We start from the raw sequence: 25,489 nt of genomic DNA, 5'->3' as shown, positions 1-25,489 counted from the left end.
GAGACTCGAAATTGAGCTCAGGTTCATCCTGTTTCCATTGATCATCCTTGAGATGTTTGTACAACTTGATTGGAGTCCACTTGTGGTAAATTCAATTGATTGGACATTATTTGGAAAGGCACACCCCTGTCTCTATAAGGTCCCACAGTTGACAGTGCATGTCAGAGAAAAAACCAAGCCATGAGGTAGAAGGAATTGTCCGTAGAGATCAGAGACAGCTCCGAACCACCAAGACTCTTCCTAGAGCTGGCCACCTGGCCAAACTGAGCAATCGGTTGCTGTGGAGATGGGAGAACATTCCAGAAGGACAACCATCTCTGCAGCACTACAGCACTGCAGCAGGTCTTCATGGTAGAGTGGCCAGATGGAAGCCACTCCTGAGTAAAAGGCACATGACAGCCCGCTTGGAGTTTGCCAAAAGGCACCTAAAGGACTCTCAGACCATGAGAAACAAGATTCTCTGGTCTGATGAAACCAAGATTGAACTCTTTGGCCTGAATGCCAAGTGTCACGTCTGGAGGAAACCAGGCACCACTCATCACCAGGCCAATACCATCCCTACGGTGAAGCGTGGTGGTGGCAGAATCATGCTGTGGGGATGTTTTTCAGTGTTTTTCAGTGTTTTTCAGTGGCAGGGACTGGGAGATTAGTGAGGATTGAGGGAAAGATTAACTGAGCAAAGTACAGATAGATCCTTGATGAAAACCTGCTCCTGAGCCCTCAGGACCTCAGACTGGGGTGAAGGTTTACCTTCCAACAGGACAATGACCCTAAGCACAAAGCCAATACAATGCAGGAGTGACTTCTGGACAAGTCTCTGAATGTCAATTAATGGCCCAGCCAGAGCCCGGACTTGAACCTGATCTAACATCTCTGGAGAGACCTGAAAATCTGCAGAGAAGAATGGGAGAAACTCCCCAAATACAGGTGTACCACGCTTATTATTATTATTTTAAAATTACATTTATTGAACCTTTATTTAACTAGGCAAGTCAGTTAAGAACAAATTCTTATTTACAATGACGGCCCACCAAAAGGCAAAAGGCCTCCTGCGTGGACGGGGGTTGGGCTAAAAATAAAAAATAAATAAATATAGGACAAAACACACATCATGAAAAGAGAGACAACACAACACTACATAAAGAGAGACCTAAGACAACAACATAGCATGGCAGCAACACATGACAACACAACATGGTAGCAACACATGACAACAACACAACATCGTAGCAACACAAAACAGGGTACAAACATTATTAGGCACAGACAACAGCACAAAGGGCAAGAAGGTAGAGACAACAACACACCATGCAAAGCAGCCACAACTCAGTAAGAGTGTCCGTGATTGAGTCTTTGAATGAAGAGATTGAGATAAAACTGTCCACATTGAGTGTTTGTTGCAGCTCGTTCCAGTCGCTAACTGCAGCGAACTGAAAAGACGAGCGACCCAGGGATGTGTGTGCTTTGGGGACCTTTAACAGAATGTGACTGGCAGAATGGGTGTTGTAGTAGATATCTCAGATAGGGGGGAGTGAGGCCTAAGAGCATTTTATAAATAACCATCAACCAGTGGGTCTTGCGACGGGTCTACAGAGATGACCAGTTTACAGAAGAGTGTAGAGTGCAGTGATGTGGCCTATAAGGAGCATTGGTGGCAAATCTGATGGCTGAATGGTAAAGAACATCTAGGCGCTCAAGAGCACCCTTACCTACCGATCTATAAATGACGTCTTCGTAATCTAGCATGGGTAGGATGGACATCTGAATCAGGGTTAGTTTGGCAGCTGGCGTGAAAGAGGAGCGATTACGATAGAGGAAACCAAGTCTAGATTTAACATTAGCCTGCAGATTTGATATGTGCTGAGAGAAAGACAGTGTAACGTCTATCCATACTCCCAAGTACTTGTATGAGGTGACTACCTCAATCTCTAAATCCTCAGAGGTAGTAATCATACCTGTTGGGAGAGGGGCATTCTTCTTACCAAACCACATGACCTTTGTTTTGGAGGTGTTCAGAACAAGGTCAAGGGCAGAGAAAGCTTGTTGGAGACTAAGAAAGATTGGTTGTAGAGCGTTTAACACAAAATAGCATCACACCCAAGAAGACTCGAGGCTGTAATCGTATCCAAAGGTGCTTCAACAAAGTACTGAGTAAAGGGTCTGAATACCTAAGTAAATGTGATATTTCACTTTTTATTTTTTAATACATTTGCAAAAAAATCTAAAAACCTGTTTTTGCTTTGTCATTATGGGTTATTGTGTGTAGATTGATGAGGAAAAAACGATTTAATCAATTTTAGAATAAGGCTGTAACGTAACAAAATGTGGAAAAAGTAAAGGGGTCTGAATACTTTCCGAAGGCACTGTATGTAAAATACTTGCAAATACTTGAGGTTAGTTTGAAACTTGTCCGGTATACAATGGAACGATTGAAATAGTCTCAAAAAGTATGTGCTAGTGTTTGTGGCAATGTATCACTTTCACCCATCTATATCCTAAACCACACACACACCACACTCTGAACAGGAGCTCTAATCCTAACAAAAAAATTGTATGAAATGTCCTATCTTCTCAGTCTGAGATTCTCTATCACCTACTATGACAATAAAACACACTTTACAGATAATGAACAGACTATAGTGGATCTGCAACTTTAACTTTGTTTTACTGAGAAATTATTAATGGCCCTAACAACAAATACAGACTGATAGCAAGCACAAAACAGGCACAGGCTGTAGGTAGCCTATAACTGACTTACATTTGATTTAACCTTTTAAGAAGTCATTAAGTGCTACCACTGAAAAGGCAAGAAAAACAATAGGAACAGTCTTGGCCTGATACAGAAGACTCTTCTCTCAGGGGATTCTGAATATGTCCGCACCGTTGATTGTTGGCGTTTTCTAGAACTTTGATGTCAAATTGGCAATGAATTCAGGACAAACAGGCTGCAGGACCATGGACAGCGCCCGCAACCAACAGGAACGTGTGTCGGTTACTACCGCACAAAATAACATGAGCCTATCACTGAAACTATCACAGCACTGCACTTAGCCTACATCTTGTTAGATTTTAATCGAAGTAAGTTGAGAGTCGGCAGCATATGGAAGGTGTAGCCTGCTGTAGTCCACTTGTTCTGTAATGTTCCAAGGACCCGGGATAGCATTGCACAGACCCTGTGAGGACGTGCTGTTCACTGGCGCAGACGTCAGCTGTGAAAGTGGTACAGCAATATAAACACTGACGGGGGGAGTCTTGTCCAGCCGTGCGTGTGGATTCTAAGTAGACTACCACACGGTGGAGCACAGCCCCGTCAAACTTTGTGCTGGTTTTAAACCCTGAACTGGAAAACAAAGTTATACATTCCCAACGAGCGCGCGGCCTATTTTGATCCACTTTTGGAAAACAAATTCCCCAGAGCAACAAGTGACTCTGCCATCAACTTTAATATATTGTTAGCCAACTCAGAAGCCCACATTTTTCAACTTTCCTAAAAATGCCAAGCACAAATTAGCTCTTGTTCAATCCACTGCGCGCGCTTGTGTAGAGAAAACGGATTGCGATGATCGTGTCCAACGTGAGCTTCAGCGGCTGCACGAGGGCCAATAGCGCGCTGTGTACTGGTGCTGCAGACAGGCACCTGGAACACAATTTATCCCGCACCACTCTCAGCCCGACCGGGAACCTGATAGTCTCAGTGTGTTTGGGCTTTATTGGCACCTTCGGATTCCTCAACAACCTCCTGGTTCTCGTCCTCTTCTGCCGTTACAAGGTGCTGCGCTCGCCTATCAACTTGCTACTGATTAACATTTCATTCAGTGATCTGCTGGTGTGTGTGGTGGGAACTCCGTTCAGTTTCGCGGCAAGTACACAGGGAAGATGGCTCATAGGAGAAAGTGGGTGTGTATGGTACGGCTTTGCCAATTCACTATTAGGTAAGTGTACTGTAACCTTGCTTCATTAATGTTTGGTTACGTTTCAAAATGTGGTTTTAAAAGAGCTAGTCTACCCTAGATGTGGTGTGCACTTTTGGAATCTGGCCAGCACAATGCGTAAAGAGGGGACAGCCTATGCTTGGTAGTATTATTTTATAATTTCATTTGAATATTACAATTGCACGTCGATAGGCTTCTTACGATGGTTTGCAGGTCGAGGTTAATGATGGGTCAGAAATCTTGTCGCAAAATCCCTTCTGAAGTCTGTCACTCATTTATTTGTGATAGCTAAAATATTCAAAATAAATGAAATACCTTAACTTGTCATAAACATTTTTAAAACAGGCTAGTAAAAAAATATCTCTGGTCGATCAATCTGCATTATGTTGTTCATCATTCATTGTAAGTATAGGCTACAGTACATGTAAATAGCTCTTCCGTCCACTGGCGTCCATATACATTAAAGGACTCATCGCAAAAAGCGTTTAGACATTTTGTTTAGTCGTTATAACTGTTTAAAGCGCCCCTCCGAACGTATCGCGAGTCGTAAACTGTATGTTATAGTCTGTTCTAATGGTTTTCAGGAACTGTCAGGAAGGATACTATCAAAGTTGCCATGAAATATGTTGACTTCAAAGGATAATGAAAAGGCATTTGAGGGCACCGGCAGGTCGCTGTCATGTACTCTCACCGACCTTGCATTTTGGTTGGATGACTGTGCAAGACATATTGTAAAGTCGACAATAGACTCACCATAGGCCTCTTTGCAAAGAATCATATATAACATTATAATGCTCAAAAGATACTTAAAGCTTCAGTCACAATCAGCTGTGGGTGTTATAACTGTCTATTTAAGCAATACAGCCCGAGGGTGTGTGGTATATGGCCAATGCAGGTGCCTGGACACTGCCCTTAGCCGTGGTATATTGGCCATATATCACAAATCCAGGAGGTGCCTTATTGCTATTATAAAGTGATTACCAAAGTAATTAGAGCTGTACAAATACATGTTTTGTCATACCTGTGGTACAGTATACTGTCTGATATACCACATCTGTCAGCCAAATCAGCATTCATGGCTCCAAACACCCAGTTTATAATTACTGATAAAACATGCTGTGTAATAGGTTCGCTGTCTACCAGATATTCAGGATACCCTTGACTTAATGTCGTGTGATTTCAAGAAAGCTGAATTGTGCCACGTTATCAGTTCTGTGATGCTGTTTCAGTCCCTCACAAATGTCTGGAGTTTCCCTTGATTATTTGATTTAGATCTGTGCCATGCTGGCTTAGTCTCATGAGATAAATTGTCTGCTGATGTAAATACTCCAGTCTGGCTTATTCAGAGATATCAGTCGACCTCTTTGTGTTGTTGGTTTTTACAGTTGTTTTTGGAGTTGGGCATCCTCATAACTCTCCCCAAAGCCCAACTCTCTTGCTGCCTTGCACATTAAACTGTCCAAAGTGCATTAGTCCATCCAACCATGCCTCAATAGGCTGTACAGGAAGAATCATCTATATTCCTGCGATCTGTTTGCCAATAAAAACACAAGTTTAATTCAACTGGCCGTATTTGGGGCTGCTCAGGTTGTTCTAGATCGGAGCCTGTTCCCCTTCTCTTTTAATAACACATTGGGCTCTCTGTTATCTTAATACAACAGTATTGAGCAGCTATAGCTCTCGTTAATAGTCTCCGTAAAAAAAAAACACTAGCATACACGTTTTTTATTTGTACAGACCTGCATTGATACCAATTGGCACCATTTTGAAAATAAATGTCATGTTTCAATCCAGTATAGGCACATCTAAACCAGTTTTTAGCTGCCCCAAATCACAGCCAATACTAGTCCCTTTCGTGATGACCAACGATAAAGGCTGTACTGTCAGCCCGACATGCGGTCACAACGAGATATACGTGTTGGTTTTCCATCTGTCCCTTGTGATGAAGCGATGCAGGGCGGTGCAGAGACATTCAGGGGGGGGGGGGGGGGGGGGCAAATGCTCACAGTCTCAAAATTGCACATTCAACTTTGTATCATGAATCTAGTATTTGCCATCCAATTTAGATGAAATGTTTAATTAAAAAGTATTCCACACTGGTTTGTCTAGAAATGCTTCCTAGGTAGTGGCAGTGAGCCACGGTGAACCACAGAATACAACCATCACTATTGGCCTGTTAAATATATAGATGCGTTTTTCATGAAAATGATTTTGAGTGATACTCCAGCAGGCTGTAATTAATGTGTTATTGGGAAATGAGAAAGAAAGTTGATATAGTTCGAAAAATGATGTTCTCCTGTCTTCAACAGCTTTCTTCTGAAACTCGAAAAAATTGCTTTTCTGTGGCGTTGTGGGCAGTATCAGAACACATTTACAAATGTCTTTGATATAGGAACATTGTTAGTACATCCCTTCAGGCTACATTGGTGGTTTCTTTGTGACATTGTTAAAACGTTTTATACTCGCAGAACAATCTTGACTTTTTTTCTTCTCAAAGAGTTTTATGCCTCCAAATTGAAAGGAAGCTCACACACCATCATACCAGCTCCTCAGAGATGTATTAGCAATTTTGGATGGGATTTGGTATTTCATTGTGATCATTTCAGACACACTGAAGCACGTCTCTTAGTCTCGCTTTATAGCTTTCTAGGTTGCCAACTATATCTCAAAGATATTCGTGGTTTCGCATCGCTTAAATTAGCCTCTGAAATGGTATCTCAGGCAGCGTTTACACAGGCAGCCCAATTCGGATATATTTTCTACAAATTGAGTTTATGACCAATCACATAAGATCTTTTTCAGAGATATTTTTCAGATCTGATTTATCCAATTAAAAAATACCAATTAGTGAAACAAATATAAACCCAGCCACAGTGCCATCCGCAAGGAGACAATTTACTAAAACTCTTTGACAAGTATTTGGCATCTGAATCTGAGGCACGGAGTGTGGTAGCTAAGCACTGTTGCTACCAGACATCAACAAGGCTCCTTATTCCATTAGCTGTGGCTAAGGAATTACTGTACAAGTCACAGAGTCACTGCTGAAGTGATTATTTCTCTGTTTCAGTGTTATGGACTTATGCAGGCTTGTCAGGAAAATACTCAGAGGAGGAACAATGTGTCATACATCATCAGTATGTGTCATACATCATCAGTATGTGTCATACATCATCAGTATGTGTCATACATCATCAATGTGTCATACATCATCAGTATGTGTCATACATCATCAATGTGTCATACATCATCAGTATGATGATCAGTATGGCAAGCTTCAATGCCATACAACTCTCCTTCCGTGGCCTCCAGTTGCTCTTAAATTCAAGTAAAACTAAATGCATGCTCTTCAACCGATCGCTGCCTGCACCAACATCACTACTCTGGACGGCTCTGACTTAGAATATGTGGACAACTACAAATACCTAGGTGTCTGGTTAGACTGTAAACTCTCCTTCCAGACCCACATCAAACATCTCCAATCCAAAGTTAAATCTAGAATTGGCTTCCTATTTCGCAACAAAGCATCCTTCACTCATGCTGCCAAACATACCCTTGTGAAACTGACCATCCTACCAATCCTCGACTTCGGCGATGTCATTTACAAAATAGCCTCCAATACCCTACTCAACCAATTGGATGCAGTCTATCACAGTGCCCTCCGTTTTGTCATCAAAGCCCCATATACTACCCACCATTGCGACCTGTACGCTCTCGTTGGCTGGCCCTCACTTCATACTCGTCGCCAAACCCACTGGCTCCATGTCATCTACAAGACCCTGCTAGGTAAAGTCCTCCCTTATCTCAGCTCGCTGGTCACCATAGCATCACCCACCTGTAGCACGCGCTCCAGCAGGTATATCTCTCTGGTCACCCCCAAAACCAATACTTTCTTTGGCCGCCTCTCCTTCCAGTTCTCTGCTACCAATGACTGGAACGAACTACAAAAATCTCTGAAACTGGAAACACTTCATCAGTATGTGTCATCCATCATCAGTATGTGTCATACATCATGCTGATAAGAGATAATCACTTTTGGGGACCAAAACAGAAAATATACACATAATGTACAACATTCTTTATATGTTAGGTATCAGAGATAAATATCTTGAAATGCGCGATAGAGTGTGAAGCAAAAGTCTACACTCGTCAGCACCCACACTGTTAGCTGTGTGACAGAAAATACTGACCAGGGATAACCTCTCACATCAGAGCTAATTCAGAGTTGAGTTAAGCGTGCAACACTCAGAATTTTGCTTAAAACATTAATTCATGTCAATGGAAGACTTCCTCAGAAATGTGTGTTGAGGCTAGAATCCTTAGTTGCTACATCAATTTTTGGACTTATAAATTAATTATGATATACCCATTGATTCTTCAAAAATATAACTTCTAAATGCCTCATGAGCTTAGTTAAACTGTCACACCCCATCAAAAACCCCAATGTTTGTAAACAATGTAAATGTAAACAAACACCATAGTAGCACCAAAAGATGATTAAAGGTGCAATATGTCACTTTTTTTGGGCAACCCGACCAAATTCACAGAGACATGTGAGATATAGATCAGTCATTCTCATTGAAAGCAAGTCTAAGAAGGGGGCAGATCTGTTCTATGTGCTCTATTTCTATGCTTCCCATTTTTAAGTTTATTTTTTTGAGTTTACTTTTGGGTTTTGTACACCAGCTTCAAGCAGCTGAAAATACAAGATTTTTGTTAATTGGAAAATCTATTTCACAGCATGTCTAGAGGGTACAATGATTCTCTACGTCATACTTGCTTATTTTGTCACAAACTAAAATTAGGCGAACTACGGTATTAGAATTTTAGCAACCAGGAAATGGCGGAGTGATTTCTGCATTGTGCATCTTTAAAACTATATAATTTTTTTATATCATGGATGGTCAGTCCTTGCATCCATAGCTCTGTCTATGAATTTGAGAGTGGTTACATTTCTCCCGGCCTATCCCTCAGCTTTTTTAGCATAACTATCACGGCTCAGGAAATGACCCAGATGCAGTCACAGGAGGCGGACTGCAGTCACAGTTCTCAGAATATTTATTATAATAAAGGGGCAGTCAAAGGGCAGGTTGAGGGCAGGGTGTCAGAGTCGTGTGTATAGGTAGCAGGGAAGTCAAGCGCAGGAGAAGTGTAATGGAGGTATTTAATAACAATAAACAAAACATTCTCCAAACACTAAATGTAAACAATAAACAAAGTGGGTATGAGGACCTGTCGCACACCAATACAAACTCAATACAACACGGAATAACAAACAATCTCTGACAAAGACATGAGGGGAAACAAGAGGGTTAAATACACAACAGGTAATGAATGGGATTGAAACCAGGTGTGTAGGGAGACAAGACAAAACCAATGGAAAATTAAAAATGGATCAATGATGGCTAGAAGACCGGTGACGTTGACCGCCGAGCACCGCTTGAACAAGGAGAGGCTTCGACTTCGGCAGAAGTCGTGACACAGGGAGAGGTTTGTAAATCCAAGGCAGAGTCAATAAGGGACAGAACGTCAGGCAGGCTCAAGGTCAGAACAGGCAGAAGGGTCGGAACCGGGACGACTAGAAAACAAAAAGTTGAGAACTGGAGAAATGGGTAAGACCTGACAAAACAAGACGACCAGGCAACGGACAAACAGAAAACGTAGGTATAAATACACAGGGGATTATGGGGAAAGATATGAGACACCTGGTGGGGGGGGGGGGGGGGGTGGAGACAAGCACAAGACAGGTGAAACAGATCAGGGTGTGACTAAAACGTAGGCGGGGTGACGGCTTTATTGTAGTTTCAAGTAGAGACTCCAGCTTTTAAGCGTGCAGATCTCAAGTCTGCATACCGTCCTTTAGTTGATGTTGTGAGTTGCCCAGCTTAAGGGTTGGGGTCAATTCCATTTCATTTCCAGACAAATCAAGTACACTGAAATTTCAATTACAATTCTCTTTAATCCTTTTCAGTTAGGAAAATGTTGAATTCGGTTTACTTTCTGAATTGACTGGAATTGAAATGGAATTGACCAACCCCGCTAGCCATAATAAGATTATTAAAATATTTTTTTAGAATCTGTTAAACAGTTGAATGTTGCATACATCCGTCTTGCCCCTGGACCTAAGCTGCCATTATTGTAGATAAGTGATGTCTGTAATGACTTTAGAATCTGCTGCCTCGACTTAATGACTTTAGAACCTGCTGCCTCTACTTAATGGCCTGAGACCACAGCAGGTTAAAGACTGGAAAACATTATGATAGTAACATCTTTCCTGTGACTTGCTTAGTTAGCAGGCTGGCCTCCCATTTAGCCAGTCCAACTCTTCTTCTCTTGCTTAGTTAGCAGCCCCGACCTCCCATTTAGCCAGTCCAACTCTTCTTCTCTTGCTTAGTTAGCCGACTGGCCTCCCATTTAACCAGTCCAACTCTTCTTCTCTTGCTTAGTTAGCAGGCTGGCCTCCAATTTAGCCAGTCCAACTCTTCTCCTCTTGCTTAGTTAGCAGGCTGGCCTCCCATTTAGCCAGTCCAACTCTTCTCCTCTTGCTTAGTTAGCAGGCTGGCCTCCCATTTAGCCAGTCCAACTCTTCTCCTCTTGCTTAGTTAGCAGGCTGGCCTCCCATTTAGCCAGTCCAACTCTTCTCCTCTTGCTTAGTTAGCAGGCTGGCCTCCCATTTAGCCAGTCCAACTCTTCTTCTCTTGCTTAGTTAGCAGCCCCGGCCTCCCATTTAGCCAGTCCAACTCTTCTCTCTTTGCATTTTTATCGTTATCTTTCAGAAAATTAGTTGTCCTCCATTGTACTGGAAAATACTTTCTTCCTCTTTTTAAACGTTCTTACCTTCATGGGATATCACGTATGCATGATCACGAAGCATTGCTGAAGGTAGGAATGTCTAAAAAACATGTATTGAGTCAGCGTGTTGAATACTCATTGAATCAAGATATATTAGTGTTACATTTTTCATAAACTAACATTTGTAAACAATTTTTCTTCCACTTTGACACTACAGAGTACTTTGTGTAGATCGTTACCAACAAAATGACAATTAAATCAGTTTAAACACAACATTTGGCAAGGTCAAGGGGTGTGAATACTTTCTGAAGGCACTGTGCATTTCAGTTCTATGTCCAAACCTTTAACAATGGGCCTCTCTCTATTCATTATCTTGCTGATTATATCTTCCTTATGGTACAAAAGATTCTGACGCTAGGTTATGTATTTTGTACAGCCTTAATCTTCAAATATGAACCCATACAGACTAGGGTTGAACTACAGATGTGTATGCATGAAAACCTTTAGCAAAACAGTTACGGTGAAATGTGGTTAGCTCTCAAGTATCTATTTGATAGGGAAACTTGTCTGAAAACATTGCACTGATTAAAGATCTCCAGATGTTTAGTTATCGGCCACAATGGATATCAGAAATGACGGCAGTCAATTATTTGACAAATGTAGGTATCATTCCATCTTGTGTGGGACAAACCGTATAATACCAGAACATTTACTTTATTATTTTTTTTTTGTGTGAAAAACAAACACACAATGCATGAGGGATTAACCCAAGATGGGGGAACTGCTCAAGTGAATTTAATCTTATTAAGTTCATTTAAAAACATTTCAGATCACATTTATTTTGAGTTTATTAGATTTAGCTGGCCTCTCTGATTACACCGGGGTCCTAGTTAAAGAAGAAAAGACGTCAAGTCCTACGAGTTGGTGTCCCACTCCAGAAGGCCATATTTTGAATAATCAGTCCCATGTCAATTACATGCTAGCACGGTGGCCCAATCTTGGGCAGAGGCATCTGCTTTGCCAACCAACATAACCTATTTACAAAAAGTCCAAATTAACCTTAAATAAGATTTGCGTTATGCCCTGAGGGCCAAGGACAGACGCCGGGTTGGTTACTCCACATAATGACGGGAATATTAGATTTCGTATTCGCTGTCACTCTGTGTGAGTCATGGATAAAACAAATTATTTTAGAGTAATTCTATTTGATTTGAGTAATTTGATTGGCTGTATACAGCTCTCCATCAGCGGAGCATCAGTTTGATTAGATGGTTTGTTGTTTGATTAGATGGTTTGTTGTTTGATTAGATGGTTTGTTGTTTGTTTAGATGGTTTGTTGTTTGATTAGATGGTTTGTTGTTTGTTTAGATGGTTTGTTGTTTGTTTAGATGGTTTGTTGTTTGTTTAGATGGTTTGTTGTTTGATTAGATGGTTTGTTGTTTGTTTAGATGGTTTGTTGTTTGTTTAGATGGTTTGTTGTTTGATTAGATGGTTTGTTTAGATGGTTTGTTGTTTGTTTAGATGGTTTGTTGTTTGTTTAGATGGTTTGTTGTTTGATTAGATGGTTTGTTGTTTGATTAGATGGTTTGTTGTTTGTTTAGATGGTTTGTTGTTTGATTAGATGGTTTGTTGTTTGTTTAGATGGTTTGTTGTTTGTTTAGATGGTTTGTTGTTTGATTAGATGGTTTGTTTAGATGGTTTGTTGTTTGTTTAGATGGTTTGTTGTTTGTTTAGATGGTTTGTTGTTTTTTAGATGGTTTGTTGTTTGATTAGATGGTTTGTTGTTTGATTAGATGGTTTGTTGTTTGTTTAGATGGTCTGTTGTTTGATTAGATGGTTTGTTTAGATGGTTTGTTGTTTGTTTAGATGGTTTGTTGTTTGTTTAGATGGTTTGTTTAGATGGTTTGTTGTTTGTTTAGATGGTTTGTTGTTTGTTTAGATGGTTTGTTGTTTGTTTAGATGGTTTGTTGTTTGTTTAGATTTTTTGTTGTTTGATTAGATGGTTTGTTGTTTGATTAGATGGTTTGTTGTTTGTTTAGATGGTTTGTTGTTTGTTTAGATGGTTTGTTGTTTGATTAGATGGTTTGTTGTTTGTTTAGATGGTTTGTTTAGATGGTTTGTTGTTTGTTTAGATGGTTTGTTGTTTGTTTAGATGGTTTGTTGTTTGTTTAGATGGTTTGTTTAGATGGTTTGTTGTTTGTTTAGATGGTTTGTTGTTTGTTTAGATGGTTTGTTGTTTGTTTAGATGGTTTGTTGTTTGTTTAGATGGTTTGTTGTTTGTTTAGATGGTTTGTTGTTTGTTTAGATGGTTTGTTGTTTGATTAGATGGTTTGTTGTTTGTTTAGATGGTTTGTTGTTTAATTAGATGGTTTGTTGTTTGATTAGATGGTTTGTTTAGATGGTTTGTTGTTTGTTTAGATGGTTTGTTGTTTGTTTAGATGGTTTGTTTAGATGGTTTGTTGTTTGTTTAGATGGTTTGTTGTTTGTTTAGATGGTTTGTTGTTTGATTAGATGGTTTGTTGTTTGATTAAATGGTTTGTTGTTTAATTAGATGGTTTGTTGTTTGATTAGATGGTTTGTTTAGATGGTTTGTTGTTTGTTTAGATGGTTTGTTGTTTGTTTAGATGGTTTGTTGTTTGTTTAGATGGTTTGTTGTTTGATTAGATGGTTTGTTGTTTGATTAAATGGTTTGTTGTTTAATTAGATGGTTTGTTGTTTGATTAGATGGTTTGTTTAGATGGTTTGTTGTTTGTTTAGATGGTTTGTTGTTTGTTTAGATGGTTTGTTGTTTGTTTAGATGGTTTGTTGTTTGTTTAGATGGTTTGTTGTTTGATTAGATGGTTTGTTGTTTGATTAGATGGTTTGTTGTTTGTTTAGATGGTTTGTTGTTTGATTAGATGGTTTGTTGTTTGTTTAGATGGTTTGTTGTTTGTTTAGATGGTTTGTTGTTTGATTAGATGGTTTGTTGTTTGATTAGATGGTTTGTTGTTTAATTAGATGGTTTGTTGTTTAATTAGATGTCACTGGGGTCCTGGGGTCAGTGCACGGAGAAGATACTGGGCACTTTATTTTTAATGACGTATCTGGATGTCTATGTATAGAAACCATGATATACTGTAAGTATGTATTGGTGTCATTTAATATATATATACATATATATATATATATTGCAATTTCAGAACTCATAAATCCACAAATCTCACCAGCCCAGATGGGTCAAGAATATCAATGAAAACATACCAAGTTTTAATTGATAGCCTCATTGTAGCAAGCAAACCCACAATGTAGCAAGCAAACCCACACTGTAGCAAGCAAACCCACACTGTAGCAAGCAAACCCACAATGTAGCAAGCAAACCCACAATGTAGCAAGCAAACCCACAATGTAGCAGGCAAACCCACACTGTAGCAAGCAAACCCACAATGTAGAAAGCAAACCCACAATGTAGCAAGCAAACCCACAATGTAGCAAGCAAACCCACAATGTAGCTAGCAAACCCACAATGTAGCAAGCAAACCCACACTGTAGCAAGCAAACCCACACTGTAGCAAGCAAACCCACAATGTAGCAAGCAAACCCACAATGTAGCAAGCAAACCCACAATGTAGCAGGCAAACCCACACTGTAGCAAGCAAACCCACAATGTAGAAAGCAAACCCACAATGTAGCAAGCAAACCCACAATGTAGCAAGCAAACCCACAATGTAGCTAGCAAACCCACAATGTAGCAAGCAAACCCACACTGTAGCAAGCAAACCCACACTGTAGCAAGCAAACCCACAATGTAGCAAGCAAACCCACAATGTAGCAAGCAAACCCACAATGTAGCAGGCAAACCCACACTGTAGCAAGCAAACCCACAATGTAGAAAGCAAACCCACAATGTAGCAAGCAAACCCACAATGTAGCAAGCAAACCCACAATGTAGCTAGCAAACCCACAATGTAGCAAGCAAACCCACACTGTAGCAAGCAAACCCACACTGTAGCAAGCAAACCCACAATGTAGCAAGCAAACCCACAATGTAGCAGGCAAACCCACACTGTAGCAAGCAAACCCACAATGTAGCAAGCAAACCCACAATGTAGCAAGCAAACCCACAATGTAGCAAGCAAACCCACAATGTAGCAAGCAAACCCATAATGTAGCAAGCAAACCCACACTGTAGCAAGCAAACCCACAATGTAGCAAGCAAACCCACAATGTAGCAAGCAAACCCACAATGTAGCAGGCAAACCCACAATGTAGCAGCTGTGATCGTACAGTATAAGGTAAACATGTGACTAAAATCTCAGAGCTTTGCCTGCGGCTCAGATAGCCAACAGCTGTATATTACACATGTACTCAGGCATGAATGTAATTTATTAATACTGTGAACCAGCGTTAACAACCTGCGCTGCCTCAGCCCAAGTACATTATCCCCCATTGCCTTTATAAGCTGAGGAGAACTATACAGCAAAAAAGGTCTGGTCCATATTTTTTAATTAGAGGACTGGTTGAGTCTACTTCACTGCTGTTGGAAATCAATGGCCGTGAAGGACATCCTCATGGATCATTTTCACTTCAAAGTAAATGACAAACAAGACAAAGAAGATGACAGGGGTCAGGTTTCGGGGTGCAGTAACAGGAAGTGTGTGCATTGACAGGTTTTGTGGCATCAATTTGGCGGCAGGTAGCCCTGTGGTTAAAGCGTTGGACCAATTGCTGAAAAGTTGTTGGATCGAATCCCCGAGTTGACAAGGTCAAAATCTGTCGTTCTGCCCCTGAACAAGGCAGTTAACCCACTGTTCCCCGGTAGGCCGTCATTGTAAATAAGAATTTGTTCTCAATTGACTTGCCTAGTTAAATAAAATAAAATATAAATCATTGCTGGTATAATGGGCCCTCCTGCATAATGTCTAAAAGCTCAATTCTGCCCCTTTGCTACTGTATGTAGAGTGATCACCCTTTCATTTTCCATGGTACATTGGAATCTCTCTTTGCAATGTAATAGCAACCTAAATGAATGCATTACAGTTGGAAGCCAGCATACACTCAAGCGTTATATCGTCTATTATAAACTACAGTAGGTGGTTCGAGCCCTGAATGCTGATTGGCTGACAGACCGTATACCACGGTCTGTACAAAACATGTACTTTTACTACTCTAATTACATTGGTAACCAGTTTATAATAGCAATAATTTACCTTGGGAGTTTGTGGTGAGATAAGAACAGGCCTTAGCTGTGAGGTGGCAGGTAGCCTTGTGGTTAGAGTGTTGGGCCTGGAACCAAAAGGTTGCTTGATTCAATCCCCGAGCTGACAAGGTACATTTCTGTCGTTCTGCCTCTGAACAAGGCAGTTAACCCACTGTTCCATAGTAGTCCGTCACTGTAAAATAAGTATTTGTTCTTAACTGACTTGCCTAGTTAAATAAAATACACCACCTTGTGCTTTATTACTTAACTGCATAAGTCAGCCTTTTGTTCTGTGTTTTGGTTCCAAGGCATCGTGTCCCTCATCTCCCTGGCCGTGCTCTCCTACGAGCGTTACACTACCATGATGGGTCCAACCGAGGCCGACTCCACCAACTACCGGAAGGTAGCCTTGGGCATCGCTTTCTCCTGGGTGTACTCACTGATGTGGACCCTGCCGCCGCTCTTCGGCTGGAGCCGCTACGGCCCCGAGGGGCCCGGCACCACCTGTTCAGTGGACTGGATGGCCAAGAGCGCCAACAATATCTCGTACATCATCTCGCTCTTTGTTTTCTGCCTCATCGTCCCCTTCCTGGTCATAGTCTACTGCTATGCTAAACTGATGCATGCAATCAAACAGGTGAGTAGGACAACGACACTTGTTTTCTTAAATTCATCAATTAACTCATAAAACAGTGGCTATCGCAGACATAACTGTGTTACAGTGCACACTATTACATGCATGGACTATTTCTCAGCAGTGCTGAGTTGCAGATACAGAGACATACAGTATGTTATCACCATCGTGGCCCTTTCTAGATCTCCCCCTCCGAACGATAGACACTGTGGGGTATTTTTGCAGCAACTTTACTGTTGCAGGAACTTTACCACCTTCCTTAAAATGCCTTAAAAAAATATTTTTTTCAACCAAGTTCAGCTGTTAAAATACAGTATATGGAATAAACCACAATTGTGTCTCGCCTGCAACCATTACGTATGTTACGATACTTCCAACACACTAAATCATGATGAACTACAGTCCTGTTTCCACTTCCACACTCATCTCTGACCGGGGGAAATATGAGCAGACAAGCTGCAGCGTTGTCGCTCCGGGGAGGTCTCTCTCTCTCTCTCTCTCTCTCTCTCAGTGTATCTCGCCCTGCTCTGATTTCTTCCCAGGAGTACAGCTCGCTCAACTGTCAGTGCATCATGTCTTAAAATGATAAACACTCAGCGGCTCTTCAACAACCATGAGGAGTGACGTGCAGCCATGAATAATAACCACTTTCCATTATTTTAATAAGCATATCCCTCCCTCCCTCCTTTCTTTTTTAAATGTTATTTCTTCTCATAGTATTCCCTGTCAGGCAAGTACTTGACCAATAAAGCAGAGAAGCTGACAGCGTTGAATTCCCCAATCTACTAAAGTGCTCGTCTTTGGTCCGAGCCACACGAGGATAGCGAAATCGATTCATCTATTTTAAGCTGTGACAGGCTCCACCATCTCTACCTTATCAATGATAGATAGCCACTCACCGTAGGGGAGGTGAGGGAGGGACATTTGGAATGATGCAGCTTACCCATTGTCGGTGTTAATGTATTTTTTTCCCCTCAACATTGTTCCATGTCGAACCCGTTCCACAGAGGGTGCTACATAGAACCCCAAATAGTTATACCTGGAACCAAAAGGGTTCTACTTGGAACCAAAAAAGGTTCTCCTATGGGGACTGCCGAAGAATCCTTTTGGAACCGTTTTTTTCTAAGAGTGTAGTACCCTGAAACCTACACCAAGTCACTCCGTATCATCGATTTAAATAAAATCCAATGTTATTCAAATCAAATCTAATCAAATCTTATTTGTCACATGTGCCGAAATCAACAGGTGTAGTAGACCTTACAGTGAAATGCTTACGGGCCCTTCCCAACAATGCAGAGAATGTGATATTTGATTGATCAATGCCTATGGATACCATGTAATATCCAGTAGTACCCTTGCTTTTCTTTTTCCAAAGACAGGCTTGTCTGTAGATACTCATGTAGCTAACTCTTCAAATGGAGAGCATACCTTGACAATAATCTGTTAAAACACAACACTTTCCGAAAAAGGAGTTCCAAAAGGGTTCTTCGGGCTGTTCCGTGGTAGACAACATTGAAGAACCCTTTTCAGTTCCAGGTAGAACTATTTTGGGTTCCATGTAGAACCCTCTGTGAAAAGGGTTCTACCTGAAACCCAAAGGTTTCTCCAAAGGCAGGGTTTGGAACTAGGGCTGTGGCGGTCACAACATTTAGTCAGGGTGATTGTCAAGCAATTAACTGTTGGTTTCACAGTAATTGACTGCCAATTAACATAAACGCACGTAGCATCTCCTGGCTTCCACACATTGCCTACAAGCCACTGATGCAGACCTTTGATGCAGACCCCACTGATGCAGACCCTACATTTTAAAAAGTCAAGTAAAATCATGTAATATAGCCTACCCCTTCACAATAAATCCATTGTTTATTTTAGACAGGTCTAAAGAAGTATAATATTAAGAAAATGTTGTTCAGAAGAACAGAATAGCATACTCTGAGTTGTTCTTATGTTAGGTCCTGATGGCTGTGGGCTACACTAGTTCATTTAGCAGGCAAGATTTGTTTAGAATTCTGTGGCATTATATTATATTTTTTTATAGTATGAAGAATACAATTGAACAGAGCTGAATAAACTAGAAAGGATATTTTCTCCAAACAATTTGAGGGAGTGTTGTCACGCGGGACTAGGTGTGTGTGCAGGAATCAGACGCAGAGAGAGAGTAAGGAGTAAAGTGCTTTACTATTGCACACCAAACTGATAAGCCCAGTACAATACAGGGCGCAGGACACTATACCAGACAACCCAAAACCACAAGGTGTCCAGTATAGAAAATAAAATACACCACGACCTAATATGTACACACGTAACAAAAGACAATCCCGCACAAAACAAAGGCGGGTCAAACTACTACATATAGGGAAGCTAATTAAACCAGAATACACACAGGTGAAACTAATAAGACAAAACCAACAGACAAACGAAAAAGGGATCGGTAGCAGCTAGTAGGACGGTGACGACGACCGCCGAGCACCGCCCGAACAGGCAGGCGAGACAACTTCGGCGGAAGTTGTGACAAGTGTGGACATGAGGCTATTCTGTGTTGAGTGATTAACAAAGAAATAGGATTTCCTATATATTTAATTTAGAGTTTAGAGTAATGCATGTAACTTTAGTTGTTCTGCAAACATTGGGCTATATGTTTTGATTTGTAATACATTGTAAGGTTGCATGATGCGACTCTAATGATGATTTGAATTAAGTCGCTTGAAAGGCATGACCTCTGCTTTGTTTTTTGCTCAGACTGTACACACTACATCAGTCTCTCATTCACAATTTGACAAGCACTTGATAATGCCTCGAATTTCATGGCGGCATCCCCTTTGTGTGACCGCAAGGCGCCTTTGGCACGGAGTGCTATGTTGTTCCCTTCTCCCTGAGTGCTGAGCACTCCAAAGTATCTCTCACTCACATGGCTCTCCATCACATGATCTGGTCTTTCTCACAAGCTACAAGTGAAGACAGACACATCGAGGACGCAACTGTGAGTTTCCTTATCCAATTCTGAGGTGCATTTTGAAGATATTGGAAGAACTGTCCACATTTACTTTTCGTCAGACAACAAGATGAGTAGACCTAACAAACAACAAAAGCACTAACATATGTCAATTTACTATCCCTCATAGTACAAAAGTGTACCTATTCTGTGTGAGAAATAATTATTCCAAACATATTCTGGGACAGAGGTGGGATGCGATACATCCCATATTAATACAACCACTAGCATCAAAAAACGTTTTCACTCAATGTGTCACGTTCTGACCTTTATTTCCTTTGTTTTGTCGTTATTTAGTATGGTCAGGGCGTGAGTTGGGGTGGGCAGTCTGTTTGTTTTTCTATGATTTGGGGATTTCTATGTTTCGGCCTAGTATGGGTCTCAATCAGAGGCAGGTGTCGTTAGTTGTCTCTGATTGAGAATCATACTTAGGTAGCCTGGGTTTTACTGTTTGTTTGTGGGTGTTTGTTTCCGTGTCTGTGTTTGTTCGCCACACGGTACTGTTTCGGTTTTGTTCACGTTTATTGTTTTGTATTTAATTTTGTGTTCAGTTTATGTTTTTTAAATAAACAACCATGGACACTTACCACGCCGCATCTTGGTCCGATCCTTGCTTACACCTCCTCTTCAGACGAAGAGGAGGAAAACCTTTACACAATGTGGCTGACGCAACAGATCAGAACTTTTAGCTTTAAATGTTGATAAACTATTAGGCTTTTTCTTCACATTTTACGTGGAGCAATGCACACATGGCAGTTCCATGAGCCAACCAATATCAAAAGTGACCGCAAATAACACACTGTCGTTGTTAGAACCTTAATATCACAAACATTATTTGTTTTGTAAGTAGTTTTAGGAGGACATGTTACTCCCCCCCCCCCTCCCCCCTTCCTGTCATTCACCGCCATGTCAATCACTAGCAATTAGTCTGCACAGCTGATGATTGTCCATCGAAACTCCAACTAAACTATATCGGAATTTTTTTTTCACACATATAATAATAGAGTTTAGCCTAAAGACAAGATTAAATTGACCATAGACTAATGGGTGAGCATATTATCAATTGTTAAATCGTATATATGAAGAATCTGATGAACAGCAGAGCTTGGAATTGACGCGGGGAAACGAAACAAGTAAGACACTATAAAAAATATCAGAAAGAGCTGCAGTTTTTCAAATCACCTTGCCAAACACCTCTTACAAATGACCCCTTGAGCTCTATTTCAAAATAGAATTACTGCGATTACATACGCTCACAACACTCAAAGCACAGCAATGTTTCTTAAGACATGCATGTAACAAATTAATAATAAATTATCTTTGTAATGATGCCTATTTTATGGATTTGAATACTTGTTGGATTTGAATGATTGTGGTGTTTTTAGATTGTTTTGTTGTTGCAGCTGTGTAGCATGTGAGAGAGATAGAAGGGAGCCAAGTCATGCAGGGATTTGTTGTTTGAGTAGAAGGATTTTAAAGTTCATCTGAATTTTGATTGGAGGTCAGTGGTGGAGGAGTGTGGGTGTAATGTGCTCTCAGGATTTAGGGCGGGTGAGATGTCTCGCAGCTGAGTTCTTGATATATTTAAGCAATAGTCCATGCATGAGGTAATGAAGGCATGTGTGAGGGTTTCAGCAGCTGAGTCTGTAAGGGAGGGGTGGAGTCTGGCGATGATCTTGAGAAAGAAGGCAGATTTAGTGATGGTTTTAGTGTGGGCATCAAAGGAAAGATCCTTCACCTGAGAGGCAGGGCAGCAGTCGATGTTGAGGTCAAACTCCTCAACTCCTCTCCTTCTTCAGGAGAGATCTGGGTGCCAACAACATGGTTTGAGCTCATCCATGATTTTATTTATTTTAGGAGGTTGATGAGTGACGATGGGTGGAGGTCAGTGGTGGGTTTAGAGTGAAAATAGATTTCTGTGTCATCAGCGTAACAGTGCAAATGGAGACCGTGTTGGCGGATGATTTGGTCGAGGGGCAGGATGTAGGTAATGAAAAGGAGAGGCCCTAGGACTGAGCCTTGTGGGGGACAGGAGCAGACATGAGCATGGGTGGATTTGAAATGCCCCAGGGTCACAAACTGCTGCCGGTCTGATAGCTAGGACATGAACCAGGGCTGTTCCGGTGATTTCCAGAGTCTTTTCCATTATTCCAAGGAGGATAGAATGGTAAACAATGTCAAAGGAAGCGTAGAGGTAGGATGAGAAAGCTAAGATTGCCAGATTCAGTCGCTAGTAATAGATTGTTGGGCACTTTGACCAGAGTTTCCGTGCTGTGATTGTGACCCTAAAGCCTGATTGAAGACGCTCAAAGAGGTGATGTGAAGTTTCCATTTGCTTTAGAGGGTGAGTCGTGTGTTCAATTTCAAATCTATCCTTTGCACCGGACACTTCTTGTAGATCTGACAGGTATGAGCAGTTATTAGGCTGGGTCCAAATGTCCCATCCAGAACGTTTAATATCTATACAAACTGTTACTGACATAAACACGTTGATTTACATTTGTTGTCATGATGAAACCAATTTAGTACTACATAGCCAATAGAGGACGTTAAGATACTGTCCTATATATCTGTCCTACAATGCAATTCAATTCTGAAGCTTTGTGACAGCCAGTTGTGCAGACTGACGCCAAATGTGATGGCCAATAGTCAGACAGAGGTAGACCAGAGATGCCACATGTGCCAGTTTTGTCTCTGACAGGTGCACACGATGACCGACATGCACAGCCACTATCAGTGCTGCACCAGAACCAACCAAGTTCGCCACAAAGGCTGCTAGAGAAAAAAGAAAACAGGGAAATTATCAGGAAGTGGCTGTCTTGTTTTTTTGTTTTTTTTCTTTGTAATTTGTTTATATCGCAGTTGTGTGGTTTGAGGGAGTGACAAAAGGCTGCAAGCTTTTATGATTTGATTAGATTTAATGTGATTTAGATTTACAGCTGTTATTAAAGTACTCGGCTGTTTCATAACAGTGACATGGAATGACGTTCCCAGTGGCCTCCTGCAATTGAGCCCCTTTCCACCCTCCATATTGTTTGACAGCATCACACTCACTTTGATTGTCTGAAATACTGTAATTGGTCCCCCACTCACTTTGTGATGCGTTGCTGAAGGGTTCGACCCCCTCCTCCACTTCCTCCTCCCTATCGGTTGCAGAGCTTCCAGTTGCTTGATAATATGGCTGTTATAACCAGAACGGGTCCCAGGACACGTGTGTGTGTGTGTGTGTGTGTGTGTGTGTGTGTGTGTGTGTGTGTGTGTGTGTGTGTGTGTGTGTGTGTGTGTGTGTGTGTGTGTGTGTGTGTGTGTGTGTGTCTCAGGGGACTAAACGAAAAGCAGTGAAGCAAAGAGTGTGTCTGTTTTGAAGGTGTGCAAGTGTATGAAATTCTACCTGCTTTGGGGGATTGGGCAAAGTGAGCCCTTTGGAGAGCTGTGTGTGTGTGTGTGTGTGTGATTTTGTATTACATGAGGCATTAGTAATGAGGAGATTCTTGATGCCTGATGCCATTTGCAAGCTATGAGAAGAACCGTCCTAGTGAATGTAATTTATTACTGATGTGAAATGACACACACACACACACACACACACACACACACACACATACACACACACACACACACACACACACACACACACACACACACACACACAGAGTACTCATAAAAACAAATGACTACTTTTCAACGGCAAGGTGCCAGGCCATAATCATAGATGTCATTCCTTTCCATTAAGCCGTGGCCACTTTATGACTGACATCAACCACTGAAGATGAATCACTCAGCTATTAGGGATGTCTTTGATAACGTTCCTGAGTGTGGAACCGCCTAATATTTAATTGTCTGCATCGCCGACCTGACATCTTACATTTCAATTTGGCTTCCCCCGCAACTTGAATTATCCTTTATCTTGGCTCTATATTTGCTCTGACAAAATTGCTAGAATTAAAATTGACAAGAGGCCATCGGTTCAGTAATTTTATCTGACTGAGGACATAAAATGAGAGTTGAGGTTGTATCATCTGAAACCTTATACTGTAATTCTGTGTTATAATTAATGCATTTATTGGGTGATGTATTTGTCTGGAGGTACTTTCATGGTCACCATGAAACATTCCATTTCCCTTAAAGTCACGCATTTCCCTTTAAGTCACAGTATGTGTGTTTTGATCAATGGAACATTAGCTTACAGTGCCACAAGTTTGACAACAAATGAGCTCGGATTTTTTATTTTAGCTTTATTGAACTAGGCAAGTCAGTTAAGAACAAATTCTTATTTTCAATGACGGCCTAGGAACAATGGGTTAACTGCCTGTTCAGGGGCAGAACTACAGATTTGTACCTTGTCAGCTCAGGGGGTTTGAACTTGCAACCTTGTGGTTACTAGTCCAACGCTCTAACCACTAGGCTACCCTGCCACCCCGATGAATAGTCTACATATTTGGATTGATATTTGCAATATCCTGTTAGTTTATGAAATTGTATTTATTTGAAGCTGACCTAATAGATTGGGAGAAACTTCAGCGGCCAATTAGATTTAGGGAATGTGGTAATGATCTACCTTGGAGAAACCTTCAGCAGGTGAAATGATTGACATGAAACTGCAGGTAAAGAACCATTTGATTATCAGACAGTCTAGGTTCAAACAGTTAGAAAGCATGCTCAATACATCTAATCATTCTCACTGTTAGTGTGAACGTTGGAACAGAGCCCATATTCCTGACCCGTGGCTTCTTTCTCTGCAATTCCCTTTTGCTATTTTTCTCTTCTATGTTTGATCATCGCTCTCTGTCTGACTCTTTCTCTGTCTGACTCTTTCTCTGTCTGACTCTTTCTCTGTCTGTCTCTTTCTCTGTCTGACTTTCACTTTCTGACTCTCTGTCTGACTCTTTCTCTGTCTGACTCTCTGTCTGACTCTTTCTCTGTCTGACTCTTTCTCTGTCTGACTCTTTCTCTGTCTGACTCTTTCTCTGTCTGACTCTTTCTCTGTCTGACTCTTTCTCTGTCTGACTTTCACTTTCTGACTCTCTGTCTGACTCTTTCTCTGTCTGACTCTCTGTCTGACTCTTTCTCTGTCTGACTCTTTCTCTGTCTGACTCTTTCTCTGTCTGACTCTTTCTCTGTCTGACTTTCACTTTCTGACTCTCTGTCTGACTCTTTCTCTGTCTGACTCTCTGTCTGACTCTTTCACTGTCTGACTTTTACCGTCTGACTCTTTCACTGTCTGACTTTTACCGTCTGACTCTTTCACTGTCTGACTTTTACCGTCTGACTCTTTCACTGTCTGACTTTTACCGTCTGACTCTTTCTCTGTCTGACTTTCACTTTCTGACTCTCTGTCTGACTCTTTCTCTGTCTGACTCTCTGTCTGACTCTTTCACTGTCTGACTTTTACCGTCTGACTCTCTGTCTGACTATTTCACTGTTTGACTTTCACTGTCTGACTCTTTCACTGACTAACTCTTTCACTGTCTGACCCTCTGTCTGACTCTTTCACTGTCTGACTCTTTCACTGTCTGACCCTCTGTCTGACTCTTTCACTGTCTGACTCTTTCACTGTCTGACTCTTTCACTGTCTGACCCTCTGTCTGAATCTTTCACTGTCTGACTCTTTCACTGTCTGACTCTTTCACTGTCTGACCCTCTGTCTTACTCTTTCACTGTCTGACTCTTTCACTGTCTGACACTTTCACTGTCTGACACTTTCACTGTCTGACACTTTCACTGTCTGACACTTTCACTGTCCGACACTTTCACTGTCTGACCCTCTCTGTCTGATCCTCTCTGTCTTGACTTTTTCTCTGTCTGACTCTTTCTCTGTCTGACCCTTTGTCTGATTCTTTCTCTGTCTGTTTAATTCTCTGTCTGACTCTTTCCATATCCTTCATTCCCAATGAAAGCTTTCTCCTCTCTGTAATTGCCATTCCACCATGTCTCTTCCCCGGTCCAATTTCTGTTGATTTGGGCAA

General features: G+C 41.2%; 1 protein-coding gene across 1 annotated transcript in view; it reads left to right on the top strand.

Moving 5' to 3' along the window:
* Positions 1 to 3,173: 3,173 nt before the first annotated feature.
* LOC110509088 (pinopsin-like) overlaps positions 3,174 to 25,489 on the top strand; it is a 59,242-nt gene continuing 36,926 nt past the window's right edge. Inside the window, exons 1-2 of the mRNA XM_021590047.2 lie at positions 3,174 to 3,932; positions 16,206 to 16,534. Coding sequence (XP_021445722.1) covers positions 3,560 to 3,932; positions 16,206 to 16,534 — 702 coding nt within the window. The 5' untranslated portion in view covers positions 3,174 to 3,559. The remainder of the gene's footprint in view (positions 3,933 to 16,205; positions 16,535 to 25,489) is intronic.

This window comes from Oncorhynchus mykiss, chromosome 28, assembly GCF_013265735.2.
Source record: "Oncorhynchus mykiss isolate Arlee chromosome 28, USDA_OmykA_1.1, whole genome shotgun sequence".
NCBI classification, from domain to species: Eukaryota; Metazoa; Chordata; class Actinopteri; order Salmoniformes; family Salmonidae; genus Oncorhynchus; species Oncorhynchus mykiss.
The sequence above is the reverse complement of the archived record's forward strand: the minus strand, read 5'-3'. Positions and strand labels throughout refer to the sequence as shown.